A 24,881-nucleotide genomic window follows, 5' to 3' on the forward strand; every position below is an offset into this window, starting at 1 on the left:
GCAAATACTTCTATTGAGAGTGTAAACAAACTCAGTCAGCCAGCCAACATGTGGCCTGGTCCAAGTGTATTTAGAGTCTTCACTATTTCCACAAGCCCCTGGGACACGCCCACATTATCTGGTTTCTGATTGGTTAGTAGTCGGCATTTGTCGAATCTCACCAGGTTGTCAGGTTGCTTTTAGTGTGAGACATCCACTTCCCCTTCGACAAGTAAACATATAGCAGACAATGGACCTGCTCTAAACATCACAGGTAACAATATTTTTTTGTTGTGTACTTGACTGAACTACAGGATACAGACAGTGTGTTACTGTCCACTTTCAGCCCATTAAACCCCCTTTTAGTTTCCTTCAAGGGCAACAAGCACCTCTTGAAAGAGAACCCATTGCAGAAATCAGATTTCAGTCTCTATGTGTTGTCAGGGTTAATCCAATCTGCCCTGGACATTCAACATGAGTAGTGAAGGTCCATGGAACTTAAACTGTGTACCATAGGGACTGTTTCTTTAACTAGTCAGATCTCAATTTCACCTCACAGGGCCGGCTAACTGGCCCTTAATATCGTCAGCATTTATCCTTCCTCTGATTGGATGGTGAGAGCAAAACTATTATTTGATACAGCTTTGGCAATATTCTTTGTGATTCACGCCACTAAAGCTCATTTAATTGAATTGAATTGAACTATTCAGAGATTGAAGGTTGAACATTATACGCCCACAATGGCTGACGGAGGAGAGGAAAATGATTTGGTCTCAGACATACTTAAAAATCAATTTTCAAGGTGGACTTTTCTAGAAAAGCTGGACATTGTGAGGAGAGGTTGGCCACCCCGACGCTAGCTAGCCAGTCGAATGGACATTCTCTGCCTTTAAGAGAATAGAAACTTATGTCAGAAGTACAACTGGACAGAGGAGACTCTCAGCCTTGGCCTCCATGAACATAAAAAAGGACTTATTGATGGAACTAAAACACACAGATCACCTATGTGAAAGAGTCAGTGAAGTTTTCCTGCACAAAGAAAGGAGGTTGGATTTTATATATACATAATGAGCATCTCTCAAAAGTAGACTATGATGTTTTTATTTCAATTTTGTATGTTTTTGTTATGTTATTATTAGATAAATACTAACTCTGAACTGTCCCAGATGATGTACATGGCACAGCTGCAATTGTAGTGTAGAGGTTTGAAGTTGTCTAGAGTTGGGCTTCTTGCTTTAGTAATAATGGCATTCACACTCAGTACATGAAATGTCTCTCTCTCTCTCTCTCTCTCTCTCTCTCTCTCTCTCTCTCTGCCATGCTTTGTTATGTTGTGTTTTTTTGTGTAATGGTTTCTATAATTGTGACATCATAGTGGTGCCATTAAGACCCTGAAATGTGCCTCATGATATTTTAACCCTGTTCATAGTTTTCTGTAATGGTAGTGACATGACAAAACTACTATTAATACAACAGTATAAATATAGAATCTGTTCCATTTTCAACTCCAGTTTCTTGGAGGCTTGATTATGATTTATTTAAGAGCAAGCATCTCAAGGAAGTGTAAAGGATGCCTTTCAATTTTACTGTACAAATAATCTGGCCTACCAAATATAACCCACTCAATACCATGACTCCAACTTTGATTTTATTTATTATATTTATTCTCCATTCTCATATTTATGTATAATCTTGTAAATGATGTGTATTTCACACCAAGTTAGGAGTAATTTGGTGAGCAGATAACCTATAAACCCATAAAAACCCAAATATCCATCTATGACCAAATACGTGTTTCGGCTACACCTATAGCCTTCCTCAGAAGGGTCACGCGATGTTACTGTGATGTGTTTTGTCAGCTGTTTTATCTAGGATTGTCAAACAACAGAAAAAAAAAGTCAGACAACAGGGGACGACTATGCCCTCTGCAGTCTGGCATCCTACGGAGGACAGCATCCCAAGTGTGGGATAAGGTGTAAGATCCCTCATCCCTGTTCAGTCCTCTGGGTCCGTTTTCTGATCTCAGTGATCTCCCTAATCCAGCAGTGGTATTAATTGCTTTCTGAGAGGATGACCTTGGCCTCTTCCCAGTCCATCAGGGCTGGCTCGTGGCTTAGGCCACATAGGTAACTGCCTAGGGCGCTAACCACTGGAGGGGGTGCCACCGATAGGAAAATAAATAAATGAATGAATGAATAAATCCTACTATATAATGCACGTTCTGTGTCTGACCAATTGATGTTGCAGCACAGGAGGGCGTTTGTACGGATTTTCCTCAGCCTTCACAGGCCCGATCGCCGCCAAACTCGCAAAATGAATAGAAACATTACCTGACTATCTGCTGTCTACTAAAAACAGGTACTGGCAGATACAAACAGAAGCAAGTACAGAAACAATCATATCTTTGCTTTAAGTAACAGGATCAGTAGTCTCTTATTCTAATTTACAGGCTATACAGTATATGTAACAAACACTCATGTCTTTCCTGCGTAACAAAAATAATTACAACAGTTTCAAGAACAAATCCCCAGCCAGGACCAAGTCTCATTCTGATTACCAAGCTACTGTATACAGTATGCTTCAGAACAGTTTTATTGCCTTAGGCCACTTAGGTGGTTGCCTAGGGCGCCAACCGCTGGAGGGGGCACCACTGATAGAAAAATAAATAAATGAATAAATGCTACTATATAATGCACGTTCTGTGTCTGACCGATCAATGTTGCAGCACAGGAGGGCATTTGTACGGACTTTCCTCAGCCTTCACAGGCCCAATCACTGCCAAACTCACCAAATGAATAGAAACATTACCTGACTATCTACTAGGCACAATTTTATGTCCGTATTCAAATGTTGTGAGGTATGCTGGGCGATTTTAGCCTCTCTCTACTTTGAATTCTTCATCCCTGCCACCATACTCCATTTTCAGAAGTGGTAATGCAGCTGTTCATGAAATTTCTACTGCTAGCAGACGATGCTACAATGTGAAGGCTGCAGTTCACTACTGCTGTATGGATTTAATCATGCTTAACAGGCCAAACAAATACATGCTCTTCCCTTCATACCTCACATATTGGCTCAAATTATTACCTGCACAATGCATGATTAAATAGTAGTTTACAAATGGATAGTGGTAGCAGACAAGTTCTGCTTATGCGATTGTACAATGGCACCACGGGTACAATGCCGCTAGTAATAGTAATTACAGTAAATAAAGAAATACTAGTACTGATAATGTGATAATTTCTCATTAACTGTCTTAAAAGTAAAGAAATGAAAAAACAAAAAACAAAACAACAACCCCCCCCCCCCCCCCCCCCCCCGTAATTTCTCAGGTGAGCTCTCCCAGACCCAGTGCTCACTGTGTGTGTGAGTGACAGAGACAGAGTGGAGCTGAATGACAGAGTCACACAAGTATTGAACTAAGCATCCAGGTAAAGGTTACAGAATCGATCACCATGAAAAGGCCTTCCAAGCCCTTAGCTGCACAGTTTCAAATCAGAAAAAAGAGGAGGCAGAAAAGTAATCCAATTATAGAGGTATGTAAGTTTTAATAATTAAAAAAAAAACTTTTGATGTTACTAGCAACAGCTAGCTGAACTGAAATGAGGCAAAGTTGGCTAATAATGGAACTGTAGATGAATAGGATATATCTGCTAAGGTGTCTGGTTTTCTGCTGCTGAACTGGTTTATATATGTTTCTATCTGGTTTGCCGCTGGTTGGCTGGTTACCTCCGCCAGGAAGCATTGTGATCACTTTGCTTTGTGTGTTTGTGTGCGTGTTTGTCTGTGTGTGTGTTTGTTGGCAAGATAACTCAAAAAGTTATGGATGGATTTTCAGGAAATGTTGATACTGGCACAAGGAAGAAATGATTATATTTTGGTGGTGATCTATGTGGTTTACTGCTGGCTGCTTTGTGCATCTCCTCTCACGCTTTGCACATCTCCTCTTCGTGACTCCTCCCCCCTATATATATGTGTGTGTGTGCAAAATTCATACCTGGCCTAGGGCGTCAAAATAGCTAGAACCAGCCCTGCAGTCCGTAATGTGATTTTCTCTGTTTTGCGATGATTCGTTATGGCTGATTTCAGATTCTGTTGTTCTGCTCTTTCTTTGGCTTTGCATGTGTGTCTTGCTGATGTCTTTTTCCCACATTTTTTTTTTTACCTCTGCCAGGGGGTATTGTGATCACTTTGCGTGTTTGTTTGTTTGTTATCAAGATAATTCAAAGAGTTATTGATGAATTTTCAGGAAATTTTCAGGAAATGTTGATACTGGCACAAGGAAAAAATTATTAAATTTTGGTGGTGATTGGGGGGGGGGGGGGGGGGTTCTGTCTTGGCGGAGGTCTGCGCTCTCTGAGTGATTTCCTTGTTTTTTCTTGTGCCAAACGCTCTTCCTGTTTCTCCAATGTAGGTCTTGTGACATGACAGGCACGGTATTTTATAGATGACATTGTGTTTGTTTTCTGTAGGTATTTTGTCTTTTGGATGGACCAGTAGTCATCTCAGTGTGGTGTGTGGTTTTACTGGGGTGTTTATGTGATATTTACTCATTACTCTTTGTATGTGTTCTGTGGTGCCCTTGATGTCAGGGGCACCTCCAGAAATTTCTCATAGGGGTGGCCAGATTAGGCCACATAAAATCTTGGGGTGGCACACCAAAACTAATAGCCATAGTTTCAGGATGTTATTACGCTGTTGTAATTTAAGGCCAATAGAAAACTATTAGAAAACCTTACGGAAATGCCTACTGATCTACTTTGGTTTATTGTGTTACATTTAAAGTTACTAATGATCTAATGTGCATAGACTAATAACAGTGCAGTTAACACTTTGAGTTCCACAACAATCCTGTTTATTTTTCTCTAGGAGAAAAAACAGGTACTGGAAGACACAAATGGAAACAAGTACAGAAAAAAATCATATCTTTGCTTTAAGTAACAGGTTCAATAGTCTCTTATTCTGATTAACAGGCTGTACAGTATATGTAACAAACACTCATATCTTTGCTATGTGTAACAAAAATAATTACAACAGTTTCAAGAACAATTCCCCACCCAGGACCAAGTCTCATTGTGATTACCAAGCTACTGTATACAGTATGCTTCAGAACAGTTTTATTGCCTGTTGCTGTGTTTTTTGGCAAACACATCCATGAAGTCATCAAGATTTATGGCCCTAGCCCTTCTTCATTCTACACTTAGAACCCCTAAATTGCTTAAACACTCATCAGTCGTGGTACTTCTCAAGGCAGTTTGGATCAACTTTAGCGTAGAAAAACAGCACTCACAGGATGCAGTGGTCACAGGTAATGCAAGTGCAATTTCACAGTTTAAACATCAGGTGGAAGACCTGTTATATGGCTCCAGAAAGACAGTGAGCTCTATCAATGTCTTTGGTGTTTCCTGACCACGACTTTGCTTCCTCTCCAGAATTCGCTTAAGCTGGGGAATCTCATATTGTAGATCCTCAGTTCTGCAGTTGTATTGTGAGGCAAATGAAAACACTGCATCTTTCTCACAAAATGTGGCACTGCACGGACTCAAGGCCTGTATCCCTTTCATTATGACACAGTTTTCTTTGGAAAATCTTCTCTTCACCTCAGAGAGAAGCACATCAATAACTGGAGTGAATGAACCTATCCGAAATGAATCCTTCTCTGTGCTGACTTGTCTTTGAACTATTGGAGTGAACATGTAATGCCCTTCAAGCCTAGAGCTTGGTCTTACCTGACGGCCTGGAGCTGTAGCACTGATGTTGCATTGCTCGGTAAAAGTTAGAGTATTGCCCCAGATGTCATCAGCCCCAGATGTCATCAAAGAGAGAACCGTCTTTGTAACTCTTCAGTGTGTCAACAAGAGAGTCAACAAGTGTGACAGCTGTGCCCAAATCGAGTTGTGGGGACTGTAAAATATCTGACAGATATTTTATCTCACCAAGAACACCGGTGAATGTTACACGGAGGCTAACAAACCCGAGATTTATTTAGGCTAATAAACCTCTTGCCTCTATAGCTTGTCACCATTTTGCTCTTCTGATATTTCTTTCAGTAGGTGTATAATGGCTGGCAGTCTGTCTCTCACTGTCTTGCAAGCATTATACCGACATGCCCACCGTGTCGCTATCAGTCTTTGTAACTCTCTTGGGGCCCCCTGAAACATCTCCCTCTGTACCTCAAGCCACTTTTGGTGCACATATGACCCTGACAAAAAGACATACAGTTTCTGCAAAAGGGTCATTCCATCCCAAGTCAACCAGATTTCAGAAAGTGCCCCGCATGACCCCCTCAGAAAATTCTGAAAAAATTCACACGAGTTCACCTACCAGATAAACGAACACATCCAAAAAAAAAAAAAGCTATGATTTCCCAGAATTTTTATGATCCTGGCCAGCCTAATTTTGGGAATTCTATCCATAATCCTGAACAAACTTATTCATCATGGAGGAAAAATGTGTTGTTGGATTGATCTTAAAGGATGAATGTCACAGAAAGACATAATCAAGACAAACAGGCTTTCTGAAAATTGGTGATTCTGGGAAATCTTAGTTACATTTCTGTCATTGACCCTGGTGAAATTGGGTCAACTGACCAGCTCCATCCAATTTCCGAGAAGTCTCTACTACAGGCATCAACCTGAGCCAGTTCTGGGAAATCTATTATTATTCTATCTGAACCATCACGCAGTTTCACACCCTAGTTCAAATATCTCAAGTATTATCATAACTTGTGCAATAATCAATGCCATTATACTGTTAAAAATGCCATTTACACCTATGTTTGTATACAATTTGAAGAAAATATAGTCATGCAGTAAAAAAAAAAAAAATTAAACATAGATCCAGTTCTATCCCAAAGCTAAAATTTTGTCCACAACATCTTGAAACATATATGAAGACATGGTAAAAATTTCAAAATTTTCACTAACTGGCCACATGGTCATTTGAGTGCTCAAATAAAGAGTACTTTTGTGAAAAATTGAAATCGACCCATTTTATTCATTGCCTCACAGCAACACTTTTCATTAAAATGTAGTCTTTTTACAGTATATTGTTGCATCTTGACTATAAGAATCCATGCAAAAAAAAATTAGGTCTCTACATTCATCCATTATGGCACAGTGCAAGCCTGAAGAGAGAGGGCATTTTGAAGAATTAGCCTTTTCAAGGCCTCATGGATCAAACATGAAGGCACCTACAATTATTTTGATGCAAAGTATGGTGTTTTCAGGGGGATTTCACCCCAGACAGTAAGTTTCAGCAGTGTGGCTTGAATACCCAAGGAGATATAGCTCCTCAAAGTTGGCTGAAAAGCAAATTTGCAAAATTAAAAAAAAAAAAAACCAAACATTAATTTTCAAAGGGCTGTATCTCCTAAACTATTACAGATATGACATTAAAATTTTGGATGTGTTTGTTTATCTGGTAGGTGAACAAGTGTGAATTTTTTTCAGAATTTTCTGAGGGGGTCATGTGGGGACCATTGGTTGAATTGCCATGGAATGACCCAAAAGAGAAAAGAAACAGTTAGCTTCTGGGATGCATTTCACACTGTCATCTAATACTACACTTAAACAATGCACATCACAATGCGCATTAAAAGCTAATGGGGCCTCTGATTTAATGCTTGCTTGCACACCTGTGTTCTTTCCGCTCATGACTGAGACTCCATCATATGCTTGCCCTACAAGGTATTTTTTGTATTCAAGACCATGCTTCTGCAAAATTTGTATTATTATTTGTGAAAGTGCTGCAGCATCCAGGTGCTGTGCTGCCAATAGGCAAGGAAGCTTTCACATACTGACCCACTGTAATAGTATCTAATAATAATTACAAAGGACAACTGTTCTCTCTTGCTTAGATCTTTAGTCTCGTCAACCAAAATGCTGAAAGTCTCACTTTGGGCAACTTCACTACTTATTGAAGTGCAGACCATTTCAGGTAGACAATGCCAAAGATATGTTGCATTTCTTTGACTTGTCATTTTTCTTTTGACTGTGGGATTGTGTTTGGCTAGCAGTTCGATAATAGAGAGAAAATTTCCTTTATTCTCACCTTCTGATTCTTTATGTGCTCTCTGTGCAGTGTTCTGCGTAGCTGTGAAGAGCAGGGTTTCTCCAACAATTTTAATATACTCTTTTTTCTTTCACTAATTTATTATATTCTGCATTTAAGGAAGCTGAGAGAGAGGATGTGTTTGCAGTGGACTTTTCATATTCTGCCCATGCTAACATCGCATTAGTATGTGTTTCAGATTTGGCATGGCCTAACAGTCCCCCATTTTGAAAGTTGCCATTTTCCAAATTTTGAACCCCTCTTCAGGTGTAAACGCTGAATCACCTGAGGAGGGGAGACTGAAGTGCCTGCAGGCAGAATCCTGCTCTGTCCTTCACCCTCCTTGCCTCCAGTGCTGCAACTCAAAATGAATGCGTATGAATGTTCTGTGGTGGTCAGAGGGGCTGTAGGCACAAATTGGCAGCCACACTTCAGTCAGCCTGCCCCAGGGCAGCTGTGGCTACATATGTAGTTTACCACCACCAGAGTGTGAATGTGCGAGCGAATGAATAATGGATCCACAGTACACACTTTGAGTATACATAGAAAAGCGCTACATAAATTTATATTATTATTATTATTATTACCAATGAAACTAGGCCAAGATATTAGGTGAACTTCAACTGAACTGAAAAACTCACAGACTGCGGACATTTAATAAACCCACACCAACAAAAGACAAACTTGACAAAGCAGACAAAATGTACAAATGAGACAATGTGTATATTCTGGTACTCTAATATACTCTTTTTTTCCAGGATTACCAACGATTTAACTATAAACAGATCATAGACAGAAAAAATAAACATTTGATCATAGTTATGTGACAATGTACCACAATGACATGCTTTGTATTCAGATCACATTTTTAGTAGGTCATAAACAAAAACCCATCAAAAAAAGAATTCATGGTTGTATTATTTTTTTTCTCAAGCAATCAACTAAACATCGATAAAAGCAGAAAATTACATGAGTGAAGTAAATCCATATGCTTAGACTGAAATGTAAGTATAATCATGTCTTTATCACCAATCAACAACAGCAACAGTGTCTCCTGGTTCAGAGTTGATGAGTTTATTATATTTACTCTATTTTCTAAACAATTAGCCGTCTTTGTTTTTTCCACCATGTGTCTGTTCTTCAGTCTTGTCCAAATCCTCTGAGACTGACGGTACATCCTTCTGTTGGAATACATAAGAAAATGGAATTAATGGAATTAATTAATTAATGCTAAATTAAATAAGTCAGACACATGTACCTTTTATTGTACAAACTCACCACAGATCTTTGTTCCCTTTTCTTACTGCAACAACAGGTCAGCCATTTCATGTACTCCTCTCTCACCTACATAGTCAAATAAAACTCAGATGTGATTCTGTGCATCTTAAAAAACATGGACATGATTTAAAGAGGAACAGATTAAAAGGGTGTAGAGAATCGACCTCTTTGTTGAGTAAACAGTGGACAATGAAGAGGAAGGTTCCCTGTTGTGAGTTGAGAATTATGAAGAGAATCCGGAAGAAAACATTGGTCTGGTACAGGCCAAGAATCCAGGTACAGCCCAGGATGAAAAACTGGGCCACGATCTTAAACACTATCAACCTGAAAACACAGACAAGAATATGTTATTTTCATTATTACTGTTTGATAATATTGAGGAAAACGATGAATGATCTATGCAGTTATTTCTAGTGACAGAAAACTCATCAGTTATCAGTCAAAATCAAACCTTGTATCTGTGGACTGAGAGACACCACTCTTCATGTTGGCCAAGGTGGTTCTCAGACTCCATAAAGTAGCACAGAATACCATGCAGTTGAGCTGAAAGAAGAAACACATTTAGCTTGAGTTTGGAGGTGACCATTGGAAGGTCTGTAGATAGGTACAGAAGTACACTAATACACTCACTGCAAGGATAGTAATCACTGGTCCAGTTAAAGCCCAATTGAAGTTACGTTTTTGTGACAACCAGCATCTGCAATTCAATAAAACATATAAAACCCATAATTAAAAAGAAATCTTCATGAGGACATGAATAAGTTAATGTCACTGTTCATGCTACTCACACGCCTGCCTCAGTGGCACCATATCCATCAGAATACACCAATGCAGAGACGCCTACAATCACAAAAGGAACACCGTAGCCAATCACATACAGAAGTGGCCTGGGGAGGCCATCTCTCTGGATCACCTGCACCTTAGTGAGTCTGCGGACCAGCAGGTACAGCTGCATTGCTTCCAGCTGCATCCACACGAAACTTGCAACAACTAAGAAGTGGAGAATCCCTGCCATGACGGTGCAGGCCAGCTGTGAAGACCAATGAATGGAAGATGTCATATTAGGCCAAGGAGTACTTCTGAGGATGAAAATCTGCATCTAAACCTCACTGTACCTCTCGTTCTGCATATTTTTCATTCCACAGCAGCAGTAGGTGTGATAATGAGAGGCTGAGGCAGAGGTGAAGACGGGCTGTGTTGTTGATTTTGGGGTTCCAGCTGCACAGGAGGAAGGTGAGAATGGCCAAAGCAAAGAAGAAGAGTCCAACAATCACACACATTCGGTTCAGCCACTCTAAGAAATCATCTTCTGGTGGAGGCTGAGGAGATAAACACACACTAAAAGAAAATGTATACAGAAATCACCCCAACTTTGGCTGCAGAAACCTGTTGAAATAAATGCAGTGTGTGAATACACACTAATCTGGAATACCTCCCCGATCTGCATGATGAGGGCAAATGTGGAGAGATGAGAGCAGCTGCACACTGTGTAGTTATCAGTAGTGTATGCAACCCAGCAGCCATCCACTGACCAACGCATGGTACTGGTCTTTCCTCCTGTTTTTTTACCACCTTGTGCTTCCTCTGGTTTGCCCTCCCAGTACACACATGTCACCATACCATCTCCAGGTAATTTCTAAGGAAACACATTATGACATACAATAAAAGGGAACAAGACATATGGAATGTATCCATCTTGATAAAGTAGATGGATGGCTGAAATGACTGTCTGATTCACTGACACCTTCTTGTGTTGAAGGGTGAAGTTGACAGGCTCTGTGAGGTTGGTGTTGTTCACTGAGGGGAGGACTGCAGTAATAACATCAGAGTACATCTCTGTCCTGTTTTCTGTTTTAAAGTATTGATGACTGAGAAGACTCTCCATCCCATGAAGAGTCAGAAAGGCAGCTGCTGCAGAACCTGGAGATGTCAACATGACACTGACAGTTAATAACACAACAAACCTTTGACAACTTTGGGAACTTTTGAACTTCTCACCATTGTTGTTTTCGGCCAAACTTCCCATGTTGATTTCCATGGTGTTTCCATTGGCTGTGAGAGAAGAGCTCTTTGCTTTGCCTCCAGGTCCAAAGGTTTCTAGACTTAAGTCTAGCACATCAACACCAGCTTGATTCAGCATCCACTCAGTATATGAACAGTCAGTCCACAGTAAAGTAAGATGAACATCTTACCCACTGTTGAACTCTTTAAGTTCTTTGTCCTATGGTTCTGACCTGGCTCCACCATCGCAGAAACTAAACGGTCTGAGATGCCCAGGATCGCACTGCCAGTGTCCCCGTCTCCTTCACTACTCACCTTAATTGACCTGGCACGAGGACCAACACCTGACACTTCCTACAAACACAAATATGTGCAGTGAATAAGTCACCTGACTGATGAAATCACAAATGAAAGATTGTTATAGTGATACCAGATGTTTATAGAAAAGTACCATAGATGATGCAAAGCAGTTTTCAATAGTCTGAGGAGAAAGCACAGAAAAAAGAAAAAAAATTAAACACAGTTTTGTTTATCGTTAAAGTTTATTATAGAAACTTCACATTTAAAGTTTCTTCTAACCGCTTCTGGTAGGACAGTTCCTTCATTGTTTTTCAGGTCATCATCCATGTAGTCAAGAAAGGCTCTCTCTTTTGTCTGACCCTGTCAGAAAATTTACAAGAAGTTAACTACTGTTGGCAGTTTACATAAAATCCAAACTGGTACTATTACAAAATTAGAAAGAAATAGAAAATCCCTTGCAGAAAATCCTTTTCTGTTTTTTTTTTTTCTTTTTTTTTTTCTTGTCTTGTTCTTACCTCTTTGGGTGTTATCCCATCCAGAACATCTTGAAGACCTGTTGAGTTAATACAAAACAGTTATAAATGCATGTATATATTTAGTAACAATCGCATAAAAAACTAAGAAGATGGAAAAATCACTTTTAGCCCCCACTCCTAAACTCCAATAACTGTATGAATGTGTGATATTCCCTATTTTTCACTAAACCCACTTCCTGGAACAGACCCGTGGTTTTATGATTGTAATGTAAATTGAGTAATAAACAAACAAACATGCTCAGCTCACTTTTACAAAATGAGACTCCTACAGTCCACTGAAGTCCAGTTGAAGGATAAAAACCATCCGGACAAGAACAATAAAAGGTTCCTGGCTTATTAGTGCACACAGTTTGAAAACCACATATACTTGGAGTTTCACTGCACTCGTCTATATCTGTAGAGATAAAAACAGTGTTAATGATCAAACAGCCAAATATATGATCACATATGTGTAAGTTCTTAAGGTTACCTGTACATGGGTTAGCAAAGCTGGCTATCATTTCTGGATTTTTCTCTCGATAACCAGGGAAACACGTACAGATGTGAGACCCAATGGAATTTGAACAGTTAGAAACAGGTCCACAGATGGTAGCATCTTCAACACACTCATCAACATCTGAGAAAAACATAAATAAAATACATAATATAGTGTGTTTATCAAAGACAAATTGGACTGAGGTATTTCAACACTTCATCTTTTCTAATGTGATGTCTATAAATACCAATACAGATGTTGATCTCGGTGGGGTCTTGAGTTCGGTCAGTCGGTGCGTAACCCACCTCACATGCACAGGTAAGAGCTCCAAATGTATTGGTACAAATTGCATCAGGACCACAGATGGTGGAATTAAAACACTCATCGATATCTGGAGATGAACAGCTACTGTTATTGACAATGCTTTCTTTAGACAAAACACTATTTTCCTTTCTTTGTCACTTTAAATCATTCTTTAGTTGCTGTACACAGACCTACGCAAGGAGCAGTTTGACCAGGACTGAGCAAGAAGCCTTTATGACAATCACACACATAACTTCCAGGATTGTTGGTGCAGGTCCCGCCATCCCCACAAATATTGTCAAGACATTCATCAATATCTACAGAGAGCAGGAATGAAGGTATATAACATTATGTCATTTTTATAGCTGGTGTAATGTTAACAAATAATAAATGTCACAGAGAAACACATGTTCAGATTGTACCTATGCATGGGTTTTTCCACATAGGAGGTGAAGTTGGATCTGTTCCTTCGTATCCCTTCCAACAGGTACAGAAGTATGATCCAATAGTATTGGTACAATTAGACTCAGGTCCACAAATATGACCGTCACTCATCTCACACTCATCTATGTCTGTCAACACATAAAACACACATATTTTAGTTGAGTATGTAAAGACAACTAGCTGACATTAGGCCACTTTTACTTTCTGCTTCCACATGCTCTTTGCTCTGCTGTGTCTGACCAAAATATCAGTGTAAGACCAGAGACAGGCTGTGAGTACTGTGTGTCCGCTTTGTCCAGATTTTTGTCTCTGATTGAACTGTCACACTAACAGTAGTGCACTAAATGAGATAAGCAGGATGAAGCAGAGACTGTTTTCCATTCCTCACACATCATTAGAGATTGACTGGTGTATAAACTTTCTATTTGAATGTGAACACACAGAAACATCATGAACTTATAAAAACAAGAGAAAAATAGAAAATATATGTAGAAGGTGTGGTCTCTACAGGTAAATAAAACACCACACACTTCTAGAGTGAACGACAATGAGATGATTTTTTTCTTTTGTTTCAAATCCCACTTTAATGCATGTTCTGTGTCCGTCCCATTGTTGCAGCACAGGAGGGCCCTATCAACCAGGCCCACCAAACTAGCCAAATGAATAGAAGCATTACCTGACTATCTACAAGGCACAATTTTAATGTCCGTATTCAAATGTTGTGAAGTATTCTGGCCGATTTTAGCCTCTCATGCTATCATACAATGGCACCACTGGTACAATGCCGCTAGTATGAATAATAATAATAATCAAAGCAATAAGAGATAATGGCATGTATAACTATTTACGCACCTCTAAAAAATGGAAATAGATCTTAGGTAGGGCTGGTTAAAAAAAATTGATTTAATCGATCTTAGATCGATTTCATTTTAATTTTGCGTGATCGATTAGAAGTGGATGAGATCAATTTCTCAGAGCAGTACGCGGAAGCACGGCCAGCTCCGTCTTGTGGACACCTAACGGCTCTGGCGCGGAAATGATGCGGAGGAAGGGTGGGGAAAATCCCTCCGCTGGAGGTCCTCCCGGCCTCAACTCAAACTCGAACCCACAGTGTGAAGGAACTGGCTGCCCGGGGTTCTCCGAGATGAGTCGCAGAAGCCAGTCGTTCTTGGAATAACTTGGATTAATAGTAAAGCGATAATGTCAGACCGCTGCGCTACGCCACCCCCCAGTCACGGAGCGTGCACCCCCCTCCCCACTCCGACCAACTATCACGGAGCAAACCCCCCTCCCACACCCAGTGAGTAGAAGCCACCAGCCATAAAACAGAATAAAGACGACAAAGAAGTCCATTCTGAGCCATTGTAGAAACATGGGAATGTTTCTTATTTCAGAGCAGACTCAGCTACTTACTGCTGAAATGTCATTTAATTCCTTTCTAATATCAATATTGATACCAGTATTGACGTGTTGCATGACTGCGGTAGTCAAATAATCAGGTTACGAGTCAAAATTGTACTTTGATATCACTAAATTAATCTGAATCAATCAATTAATACTGAATCGAATTGATATTGGATCGAATTGAATTGAATCGTGATTAATCGATTCAGAACCTTATGAATCGAAATCGAATTGATTATGGAAATTGGCCATGATACCCAGCCCTAATGTTGGGTATATTTTACATGATCCCAACATGACTATATGAATTTATTAACAAAGGCAATGTTAAAATTAAATAGAACACAAAGATTATTGCAAGAAATTAACAGTGGGTTACAGTAGCTGTTTAGGGATATTCTGAGGTCAAATAATTAGAACTAGAAAAGCAGAGAGTGCAGACCTCCGCCAAGGCAGATCAGTGCCCCCCCCCCCAGTCACCACCAAAATCATTTGTTCCTTGTGCCAGTATCAACATTTCCTAAAAATTTTTACCAAAATCCGTCCATAACTTTTTGAGTTATCTTGCAAACAAACAAACAGACCAACCCCAATGAAAACATAATCTCTGCCATTCCTTAGCAGATGTTTTATAACTAGTTACGTTGCGACATTTGCACATATTAGGTCAAGAGTTCCAATGAACATTTCTCTGAGTACAACATAATTGTTTGTCAGCAGCAGCGGTTGTAGTCCATACTAAAAATATGCCCAAACTCGAGCAGATTACCTTAAATGTCCAGTTGTTGGTTGAACGGGACAGAGCAGCACAGTCAACAACCTGGAGGGGGTGGGGAGTAAAGTGGCTCATGTGCATTTAAAGGGCCTGTGCTCAAACTGACCTTTCTGGTGTCATTACTCAGAAATAAGGTTGAAGATAGACCTGTGGAGTTTAATTATCGAATAATTCAGACCCAAGCATAGCATTTACAGTTTATGTAGACCACAGGGAAATGTTTTAAAATGCATAATTCATTTTAAAAAAGCTAAATATCACTCCTTTAAGGAAAGAGTGCTAATGCCTAGGTCACAAAGATTCTTACAAAAGATGGGTTTGTAACAAATCTTCCAGTTTGTGCAAAATCTGGAAACAAACAAATCCTAATGAAAACATAACCTCCTTGGCGGAGGTAATTAATGTCATCTTTGAATGAAGTTGAAGAAAATAATTTCACGTCCAGTGTAATGGGACTAGTACAAAGGCTGAACCCAAATGCAAGACCAGAATGCAGATGACCAATTGAGAGTGTTTATTAAACACAATCACAGTAGTAAAAAACACAGCACAAAATAGTTAACACGTCTGTGAAGGCGTGTGATTCTGGACTCTTCGTCTGGGCTGTGAACGGGGAATATGGATGGTCAGCACGGCCGAGCCGGAGGATTCCCGTCAACACCCCGACTAGGGCAAAACAGAGGATAGTCAAAAAACAAGCCAGGTCATACACAGGAGGGCAATTCAGGAGGCAACGGAACATGAGGGAAAGGCTACTCACGGTCAGGGTCCAGGCGAGGGTCGAAACACAAGGTAACACGTTGGAGGCTGAGGTAGTCAGGGAATAGGCAGAATCAGAAGTCGAAGTACGAACCAGGTCAGAACCAGACGAGCAGGCAGACAAGGAACAGGCAGAATCGGTGGTCGGAAGGCAAAACGGGTCAAGAACGGGCAGACAGACTGACAGGTATCCAAAAACGCTGGTAAGTGAGCACACAAAGGTAGAACACAAACTGGCAAAGAAACAGGGGAAAACACAGGGTTTAAATACACAAGAGGGTGGGAAGACAATTGGACACAGGTGGAGATAATCAGGGAGGAGTCAGGTAATCAGGAGCAGGTGAAACAATCAAGGAGGGGAAGTAAAGACACCAGACATGACACAAGAGGGAAACTTAACAAAATAAAACAGGAAATGACAGACAAAACAGAAAAGACAGACACAGTCTGGGAGCAGACATGACATCCAGCTCTTGATGTCTCTCAAACTTTGCAACAGGGACTTCAGAGGATCAGAGGGCTTCACTGGGAGATACAACTGACTGTCATCAATATAATTAAAGGAAACACCATGCTGATATTACTTCCCCCAGGGGCAACATGCAAAAGGAAAACTAATTAGGTCCCAAAATCAATCCTTGAGGTACCTCATATGTATTAATACTTAAGGACAACAGACAGTTTCTGACAGACACACAAAACTTTGCTTTGTAAATGGTAAGTGAACCAGCCCAATGTCATCCATGACAGGCCTACCCAGTACCTCAGTCTATCAGCTACTATACCATGGTCAAGTTTATCAAAAACAACACTCAGATCCAACAGGACAAGGACTGAACACATACCCAAGTCAGTATTCATCAAAAGATCATTGGTAACTTTAAGGAGAGCTGTGTCTTCTGAAAAGATGCAATTACCTTGTTTATTTTAAGTGATTATTATTTATGTTTTATTGATTGTGTTTTAGTCATAATTGTGTGTTTTTAACTTGCCTCTTTTTCATTGTTGTAAAGCACTGTGAATTGCCCTGTGCATGAATTGTGCTATAGAAATAAATTTGCCTTTCCTAAAGCAGCAGGTTATTGACTGAACGGAAACTGGACAAAGATAAAAATTCTCCAGAAAAGTAGAATCACAATCAGGTTACCTTTATTTATGTATTTACTTGTTTTTAAGCTAAAGGTCAAGAATGTCACTCTAAATAAAGATCAAAACTAGTGGATGGTGACACCAGAGAATGGCCACAAGACTCAAAGAGAACGTGCAAACTCTACACAGAATATAATCAATGATAATAATTCTAGCTTTACTTCTAGAAAAATAAACATTTACCGTTGCAGCCATATGATTCATTTGTGGGGAGGTGTTCATATGGGATTTCATATCCATTGATGCATCTGCAAACTCCTAAATTGCCACACTCAGCAAGTGGTCCACAGCAGTCTGCTGTACAGTTCGAATGAGCTGAAGAGAGACAATGTAATAATATGAGAATATAACAAGAGAATTCATATGATTTGTGCATCACTCTTTTGCACATTTTTTGACTGACATGCCATATTTACAGTGCGTGATGTCAATGTTTGTTTTGTTTGGGTAGAGGTTATTGTGGATGTACTTACAACATAAGTACAACAGCACCTGTGCCATGTAAATACAGAAATAGCACATCTAATTTTGTCAGCTCTTTCAACCTTTTCAGTCCTATGCCATGGTAATGAGGTTATTGTGTCACGGCTGTGAAAACATTTAATATCACTGCAGGTGGGCCAATGAAAACCAAGACACATGAATTACAAAAACAATGTCATAGCCATTACTGGACAGCAGGAATAATGGACAATGTGTCATGTGATGTACGGCAACTGAAATGTTGACAGATTATAATATAATCTGTGAAATTAGAGATGTCTGCAGCTTTATTGTGCACACCTTCAACAAGTCTCTTCCATTCCACCACACTTTACATGTTGATAATGAAATGTAATATATATGTATAAAATCACCACAGTACTTACATGTTACATATCCCATGTACCGGGTTGGCTTTTGTAATGGTTTATAGATGAAGAATCCACCAGGACACAGAACCACCTCCGTTTGTACACTTTTACTTTCACATCCAGAATAATTAACATCTGCATTTCCTATTACTGATGGAGACTCAGGTGTTGGATCATCAAATCTAATATAAATAGGCGAGTCTGTGGCACCACTATAGCTATACGCACATTTTGGATAAACTCTGTCTCCACCGATCCCTGTGAAGCGCCAAAACTTGTTATAGAGTGATACATCGCTGTCAGGCAAACCAGGTAAGGTATATGAATAAAATCCTGCATTGCGCCGCGGTTCTGTAATATTTGTGTATGTATCACAGGCATCTGTAGAAAAGCAGAAAATGGCAATAATGACAAAGTGATAATTGGTTGTGCACATTAATACAAGTTCTTGTTTTGTCTTGAGAAAAATTCATGTGTGTTTTAATTTTAAGTCATTCTTTAGTTGCTGTATACAGACCTACGCAAGGAGGAGTTTCATCAGGAACGAGCTGGAAGCCTTTATGACATTTACAAACATAACTTCCAATATTGTTGGTACAGGTGCCGTTGTCTCCACAGACATTGTCAAGACATTCATCATAATCTACAGAGAGCAGGAGTGAAGGTGTACAACATTATGTTAGTTTTATAGCTGGTGTAATGTTAACAAACAATAACTGTAACACAGAGGAACTCATTTTCAGATTGTACCTATGCATGGGTTGGTCCCTGAAGGTGGTAAAGTTGAATTTTCTGCAGTGTATCCATCCACACAGGTACAGATGTGTGATCCAGTTGTATTGTCACAATTAGAGTAATATCCACAAAGTTCAATACTGTTCGCACACTCATCTGTGTCGGTCAACACATAAAACACACGTTTTAGTTGAGTATGTAAAGACAACTAGCTAACATTAGGCCACTTCTGCTTTCTGCTTCCACATGCTCAGTGTAAGACCAGAGACAGACTATGAGTACTCTGTGTCTACTTTGTCCAGATTTTTGTCTCTTTGACCAAACTGTCACACTAACAGTAGTGCACTAAATGAGATAAGCTGGATGAAGCAGAGACTGATTATTTTCTATTCCTCACACAGCACTGGTGTATAAACTTACTGCCTGGAAGTAAACACACGGAAACACCATGAACTTATAAAAACAAGAGAAAAATAGAAAATATGTGTAGAAGGCGAGGTCTCTACAGGTAAATACAACACCTCACACTTCTAGAGTGAAATGATAATAAGATTATTTTTTTTCTTTTGTTTCAAATATAAATAATAACTAGAAGCACTCGGAGAGCGCAGACCTCCACCAAGGCTGGTCAGTGCCCCCCCACCCCCCCACCCCGTGGGCCCCCCCACCCCCGATCACCACCAAAATTTAATCATTTCTTCCTTATCCCATTTCCAACAAACCCTGAAAATTTCATCCAAATCTGTCCATAACTTTTTGAGTTATGTTGCACACTAATGGACAGACAAACAAACAAACAAACAAACAAACAAACAAACCCTGGCAAAAACATAACCTCCTTGGCGGAGGTAATAATCAAAGCAATAAGATAATGGCATATATAATTACTTACTCTAAAAAATGGAAATAGGTCTTATCTTGGGTATATTTTACATGATTCGAACATAACTATATGACCTTATTAATAAAGGCAATGTTAAAATCAAATAGAACACAAAGATTTTGCAACAATTGAGCAGTAGGTTACAGTAATTACATTGTGCCACAGCTCTGTAATATTTGTGTTTGTATCACAAGCATCTGTAGAAAGGCAGACAGTGGCAATAATGACTAAGTGGTAACTGGTAGTGTACATTGATACAAGTTCTTGTTTTGTCTTGAGAAAATATCATTCATACCAGAAGATCCTTTTGTAGTTTCAGGGATTATCAGTAAACCTAAAAGAAAAGGGAGAATTTGAAAAATCATATGTTTGACATCACTTGTGTTATATTCTAAATTCAGTCATTGCTAATTAAGTAAACTTAATGCAATACAATCAGTCATTATTATGCATTTCTTAGCACTAGGTAACATATTAGTTAATGTATTATTAAGCAGTTAATTAACGTTTACTACTCAAAGTTAGTTAGTAAATTATTAAGCATTAATAAAAGTTGAATAATGTAATTAGTTATCATTATGTTTGCACTATTCAGTATTGGCACATGCAGTGTTAGTTCCTGAGGGTTCACGAGCGCTGTATCACACTGCACTGCTTCACAGCATCAATTCGCCGGCTCCGGCACCAGCCCTGCCCCCGGCTCAGACCCCGGCCCTGTCTTCGGCTCCGACCCCAGCTCCGGTACACACATACCTCATTCAGTCTCCTCCAACACCCCCACTCTTACAGAACAGCCCCAGTTCATACCTATCTGGCTAATGTTACATTTCCTAGTGTTAGTGACAAAACAGTTTACCGGTGAACTTTCCATCCTAATATAGATAATATAGTCAAGCTCTGGCCCTGGCTTCGTTTCCTGTTCAAGTGCTCCAAGCCTCTGAGAAAACACGATTCATGCATGAAGAAGGGTATGTGCCAGGGGGGAAGGGACAAGTGGCAGTTAACTTTGATAGACATGTCACCATTCAATCATTTGATGGGCTGGTTAAAATGATTGGATGGTGTTTATTCAGTCCTGTGAGTTCCACAGGTGACTAAATTTTTTTTAATTTTTATGTTAGAGCATTTAATTAATTGGTTGTAACTGTGGTGTGAGGAGGATTTTAAGCAATATAGTAAAAAAAAAATGCTCCAGGACAAAATCTCCTACCCCACCTTTAACATTAGTAACCTGACCTAACCCTTAATAAATGCATGCCTCATAAGCATTACTTAACCATAGATAACCATTAGTGAATGCTTCTTGGACCCGTATTGTAAAGTGTAAACATGTATCCCTTAGGAAATATATAACAGTGGTAAATAAGCATTACTTAACCATTACTAGTTGAAATGCAGTTGAAACAATCACATATAAAGTATTTTACACATTTAATTTAAAACACATTAAAACAAATATTTACAGAACATCTCAACACACACAGAGGAAAATTTAGAGTAAACATGGACATCTGATGTCTTATTTAGTAAAGAACATAACACAACAAAAATAACAATATGGTGACAGAGCATGAAAATAGCAGCCTCTGTTTTTAGTCAGTCTACCATCTGTCCAGATGAACTTCCTTGTTTTCTTTTTTTTCTGTCAGCTATTTCAACTTAGTTGCTAACGTTAAACCACACATGTTGTGATCTTAAAAGTCCTGTCCATCTTCCTGCCAGGAAACTAGTTCAACTATTCATCGTGATGACAGAATAACATCTAGAGAGTTCTGGTATGCTCTAATGCTGCGTTCATGACAACTCAGAATTCAGATGAACTTCCTCATGTTTGTTCTAAATTTTCCTCTTTGTGAGTTGAGTTGTTCTGTAAACATCTGTTTTAATGTGTTTCAAATTAAATGTGTAAAATGCTTTACATGTGATTGTTTCAACTACGTTTCTACTAATAATGGTTAAGTAATGCTTATTTACCACTGTCATGCATTTCCTAAGGGATACATCATGTTTACTCTTATATAAGGGTCCAAAAAACATTCACTAATGGTTACCTATGGTTAAGTAATGCTTATGCATTTATTAAGGGTTAGGTCAGGTTACTAATGTTAAACTTCGCTGGAATCAGAACCCAAGCTCCAAGCCCAGTCTCCCTGTTCCTCTTACCCACACAGGAGCTCCCTGTGCTCCCATAACCCACCAGCCCAGCACCAGTACCAGCAACAACAACTGGTACCGGCAATGGCGTTGGGAACGAAGTAGTAGACAGTTGCCCTTCTCAACCCCATTAGTAAATGATTACTAAACAATGTGTTAGTTAATGCTGAGTAGTGCATACATAGTGATAATTAATGACTTTATTCAAATTTTACTAATGTTTAATAATTTATTAAGTAACTTCAAGTAGTAAACATTAATTAATGGCTTATTAATACATTAACTAATACGTTACCTAGTGCTAAGAAATTCATAATAATGATTGATAATATATTACTTAACAGTTAATTAATGCTTATTAATAATAATAATAATAATAATAATAATAATAATAATTAAGGGACCATTATTATAAAGTGTTACCAGTTAATTTTTTCCGCCACACAACTAAAATCTAATCGGACAGACATTAAAAAGTAATATTTCAATCCAAAAAGTTGATTTTTTTCACCGCAAAACTACAATTGTATGTTAAAAAAAATAAATAAATAATAAAAAAAAGAAACTCCTATTTGAGAAACTACCCTTGGTTAAAAAGTTAAAACTTGAATACACTCACCCAGGAGAAGTGTTGAGATGTAGAATTTCATTTTGACACTGACACATCACAGCTGAAGAGTCTAATAAATCCAAATGATCAAGCTTAAAATTTGCACATCACCCAATAAGTGTGTTTAAACGACCTGGTGTGAATGCAAATTCAATTGAATCTTCTTGAATAGCAAAGACAACAGAAAGTAGAAGGAAGGATGACATTCAGTCATGTAGCTCTGTTACAGCAGTGGAAGGTGTCTCTTCAAATTGACCGAAGATAAACTCTTCAATATAAAACAACTGCTTTTTGGAAATTCATCATCTTGTGCCCTGTAGTCATGTCAGCATTTATTAAAAATGCAGACAAAATGTTCCTGTTCTGTGTAAATACTTTTGTTGAGAGTGTCAACAAACTCTGAGCCAACATGTGGCCTGGTCCAAGTGTATTTGGAGTTTTCACTATTTCCACAAGCCCCTGGGACACGCCCACATTTTCTGGTTTCTGATTGGTTAGTAGTCAGTATTTGTCAAATCTCACCAGGTTGTCAGGTTGCTTTTAGTGTGAGACATCCACTTCCCCTTTGACAAGTAAACATATAGCAGACAATGGACCTGCTCTAAACATCACAGGTAACAATATTTTTTTGTTGTGTACTTGACTGAACTACAGGATACAGACAGTGTGTTACTGTCCACTTTCAGCCCATTAAACCCCCTTTTAGTTTCCTTCAACGGCAACAAGCACCTCTTGAAAGAGAACCATAGCAGAAATCAGATTTCAGTCTCTATGTGTTGTCAGGGTTAATCCAATCTGCCCTGGACATTCAACATGAGTAGTGAAGGTCCATGGAACTTAAACTGTGTACCATAGGGACTGTTTCTTTAACTAGTCAGATCTCAGTTTCACCTCACAGGGCCGGCTAACTGGCCCTTAGTGTCGTCAGCATTTATCCTTCCTCTGATTGGATGGTGAGAGCAAAACTATTATTTGATAATGCTTTGGCAATATTCTTTTTGATTTGTGCCACTAAAGCTCATTGAATTGAATTATTCGTACATTTGAGGTAGAACTGTTTACGCCCACGATGACTGACGGAGGAGAGGAAAATGATTTGGTCTCAGACATACTTAAACATAACGTGCTCGCACTTGAAAACCCTCAGCCTGACTTACAAAAATCTGCAAAATATTGACTGTCACTGACATGTTGATTTGCAATATGTAAAATGTTTGAGACTGTGAATTAATACTGGAATTGGTTTGTGCAATAGATGTATAAAGGAATCCAAGACTTATCTAAAACAGTACATACAGTGGTAAAGTATTAATGTAAATGAACCATAAGTATAAGAGAAATAAGTCTAACAGAAATAAATATACAATGAGAAATAATTTAAGCTGTTTAGATACTTATCATGTTTAAGAGATCATGTGAGTACATGGCTTTTAATAGTGATGAAGAAATAAATGTGAATAACAGAATACACAAAGTGGCATGAGTGTAATAAAGATTTGTCATACTGAGGCTTGATTATGATTTATTTAAGAGCAAACATGTCAAAGAAGTGTAAAGGATGCCTTTCAATTTTACTGTACAAATAATCTGGCCTACCAAATATAACCCACTCAGTACCATGACTCCAGCTTTGATTTTATTAATTATATTTATTCTTGATTCTCTTATTTATGCATAATATTGTATATGATGTGTATTTCACACCAAGTTAGGGGCAATTCGGTGGCCAGTTAACCTATAAACCCATAAAGACCCAAACATCTATCTATGACCAAATGCATCTACTGATGTAAACTGTTTAATACCTGTTGATCTTCTAATGTTATTAATACATGTAAATAATTGGTGTAAAAGCCAGAGCTTGGCTATTTTATCTACATTAGGAAAGTTCACCTGCAAACTGTTTTGCCACTAACATAAATCACTAGGAAACGTAACATTAGCCAGCTAGGTATGAATTGGGGGTGGGGGTGTTGGAGGAGACTGAATGAGGTACACATGGATCCGAGAGCCAAGGCCAGGGCCAGAGCCAGACGAACTGATGCTGTGCCATGCTCATGAACCCTCGGGAACAAGCATTGCGCATGCCAGTACTCTGGAGGTGCGGCTTCAGGGGGATTTCTGAAGAAAAGGGTTTGGACTTTTGAATTGTGAAATGTAGCTTGCTCCACCTTTAAATGTAGGAAAGAC

The 24,881-nt window shown here is 39.0% G+C and overlaps 1 protein-coding gene across 1 annotated transcript; it reads right to left on the reverse strand.

The window, feature by feature from the left end:
• Nucleotides 1-9,134: 9,134 nt before the first annotated feature.
• Nucleotides 9,135-22,212, reverse strand: LOC115424816 (adhesion G protein-coupled receptor E2-like). Its single transcript, XM_030142232.1, has 21 exons — nt 22,161-22,212; nt 17,639-17,770; nt 13,347-13,496; nt 13,116-13,241; nt 12,869-13,012; nt 12,616-12,762; nt 12,394-12,540; nt 12,126-12,163; nt 11,890-11,970; nt 11,762-11,791; nt 11,502-11,664; nt 11,308-11,418; nt 11,036-11,229; nt 10,742-10,945; nt 10,425-10,628; nt 10,098-10,339; nt 9,940-10,006; nt 9,761-9,852; nt 9,474-9,633; nt 9,310-9,375; nt 9,135-9,212 (listed from the first exon to the last, which is right to left on the reverse strand). Exons 1-21 carry the CDS (start codon nt 22,210-22,212, stop codon nt 9,135-9,137), a joined length of 2,628 nt encoding a protein of 875 aa, XP_029998092.1.
• Between the last annotated feature and the right edge of the window lie 2,669 nt (nt 22,213-24,881).

The sequence above is a fragment of the Sphaeramia orbicularis genome, chromosome 8, assembly GCF_902148855.1.
Source record: "Sphaeramia orbicularis chromosome 8, fSphaOr1.1, whole genome shotgun sequence".
Classification (NCBI taxonomy): Eukaryota; Metazoa; Chordata; class Actinopteri; order Kurtiformes; family Apogonidae; genus Sphaeramia; species Sphaeramia orbicularis.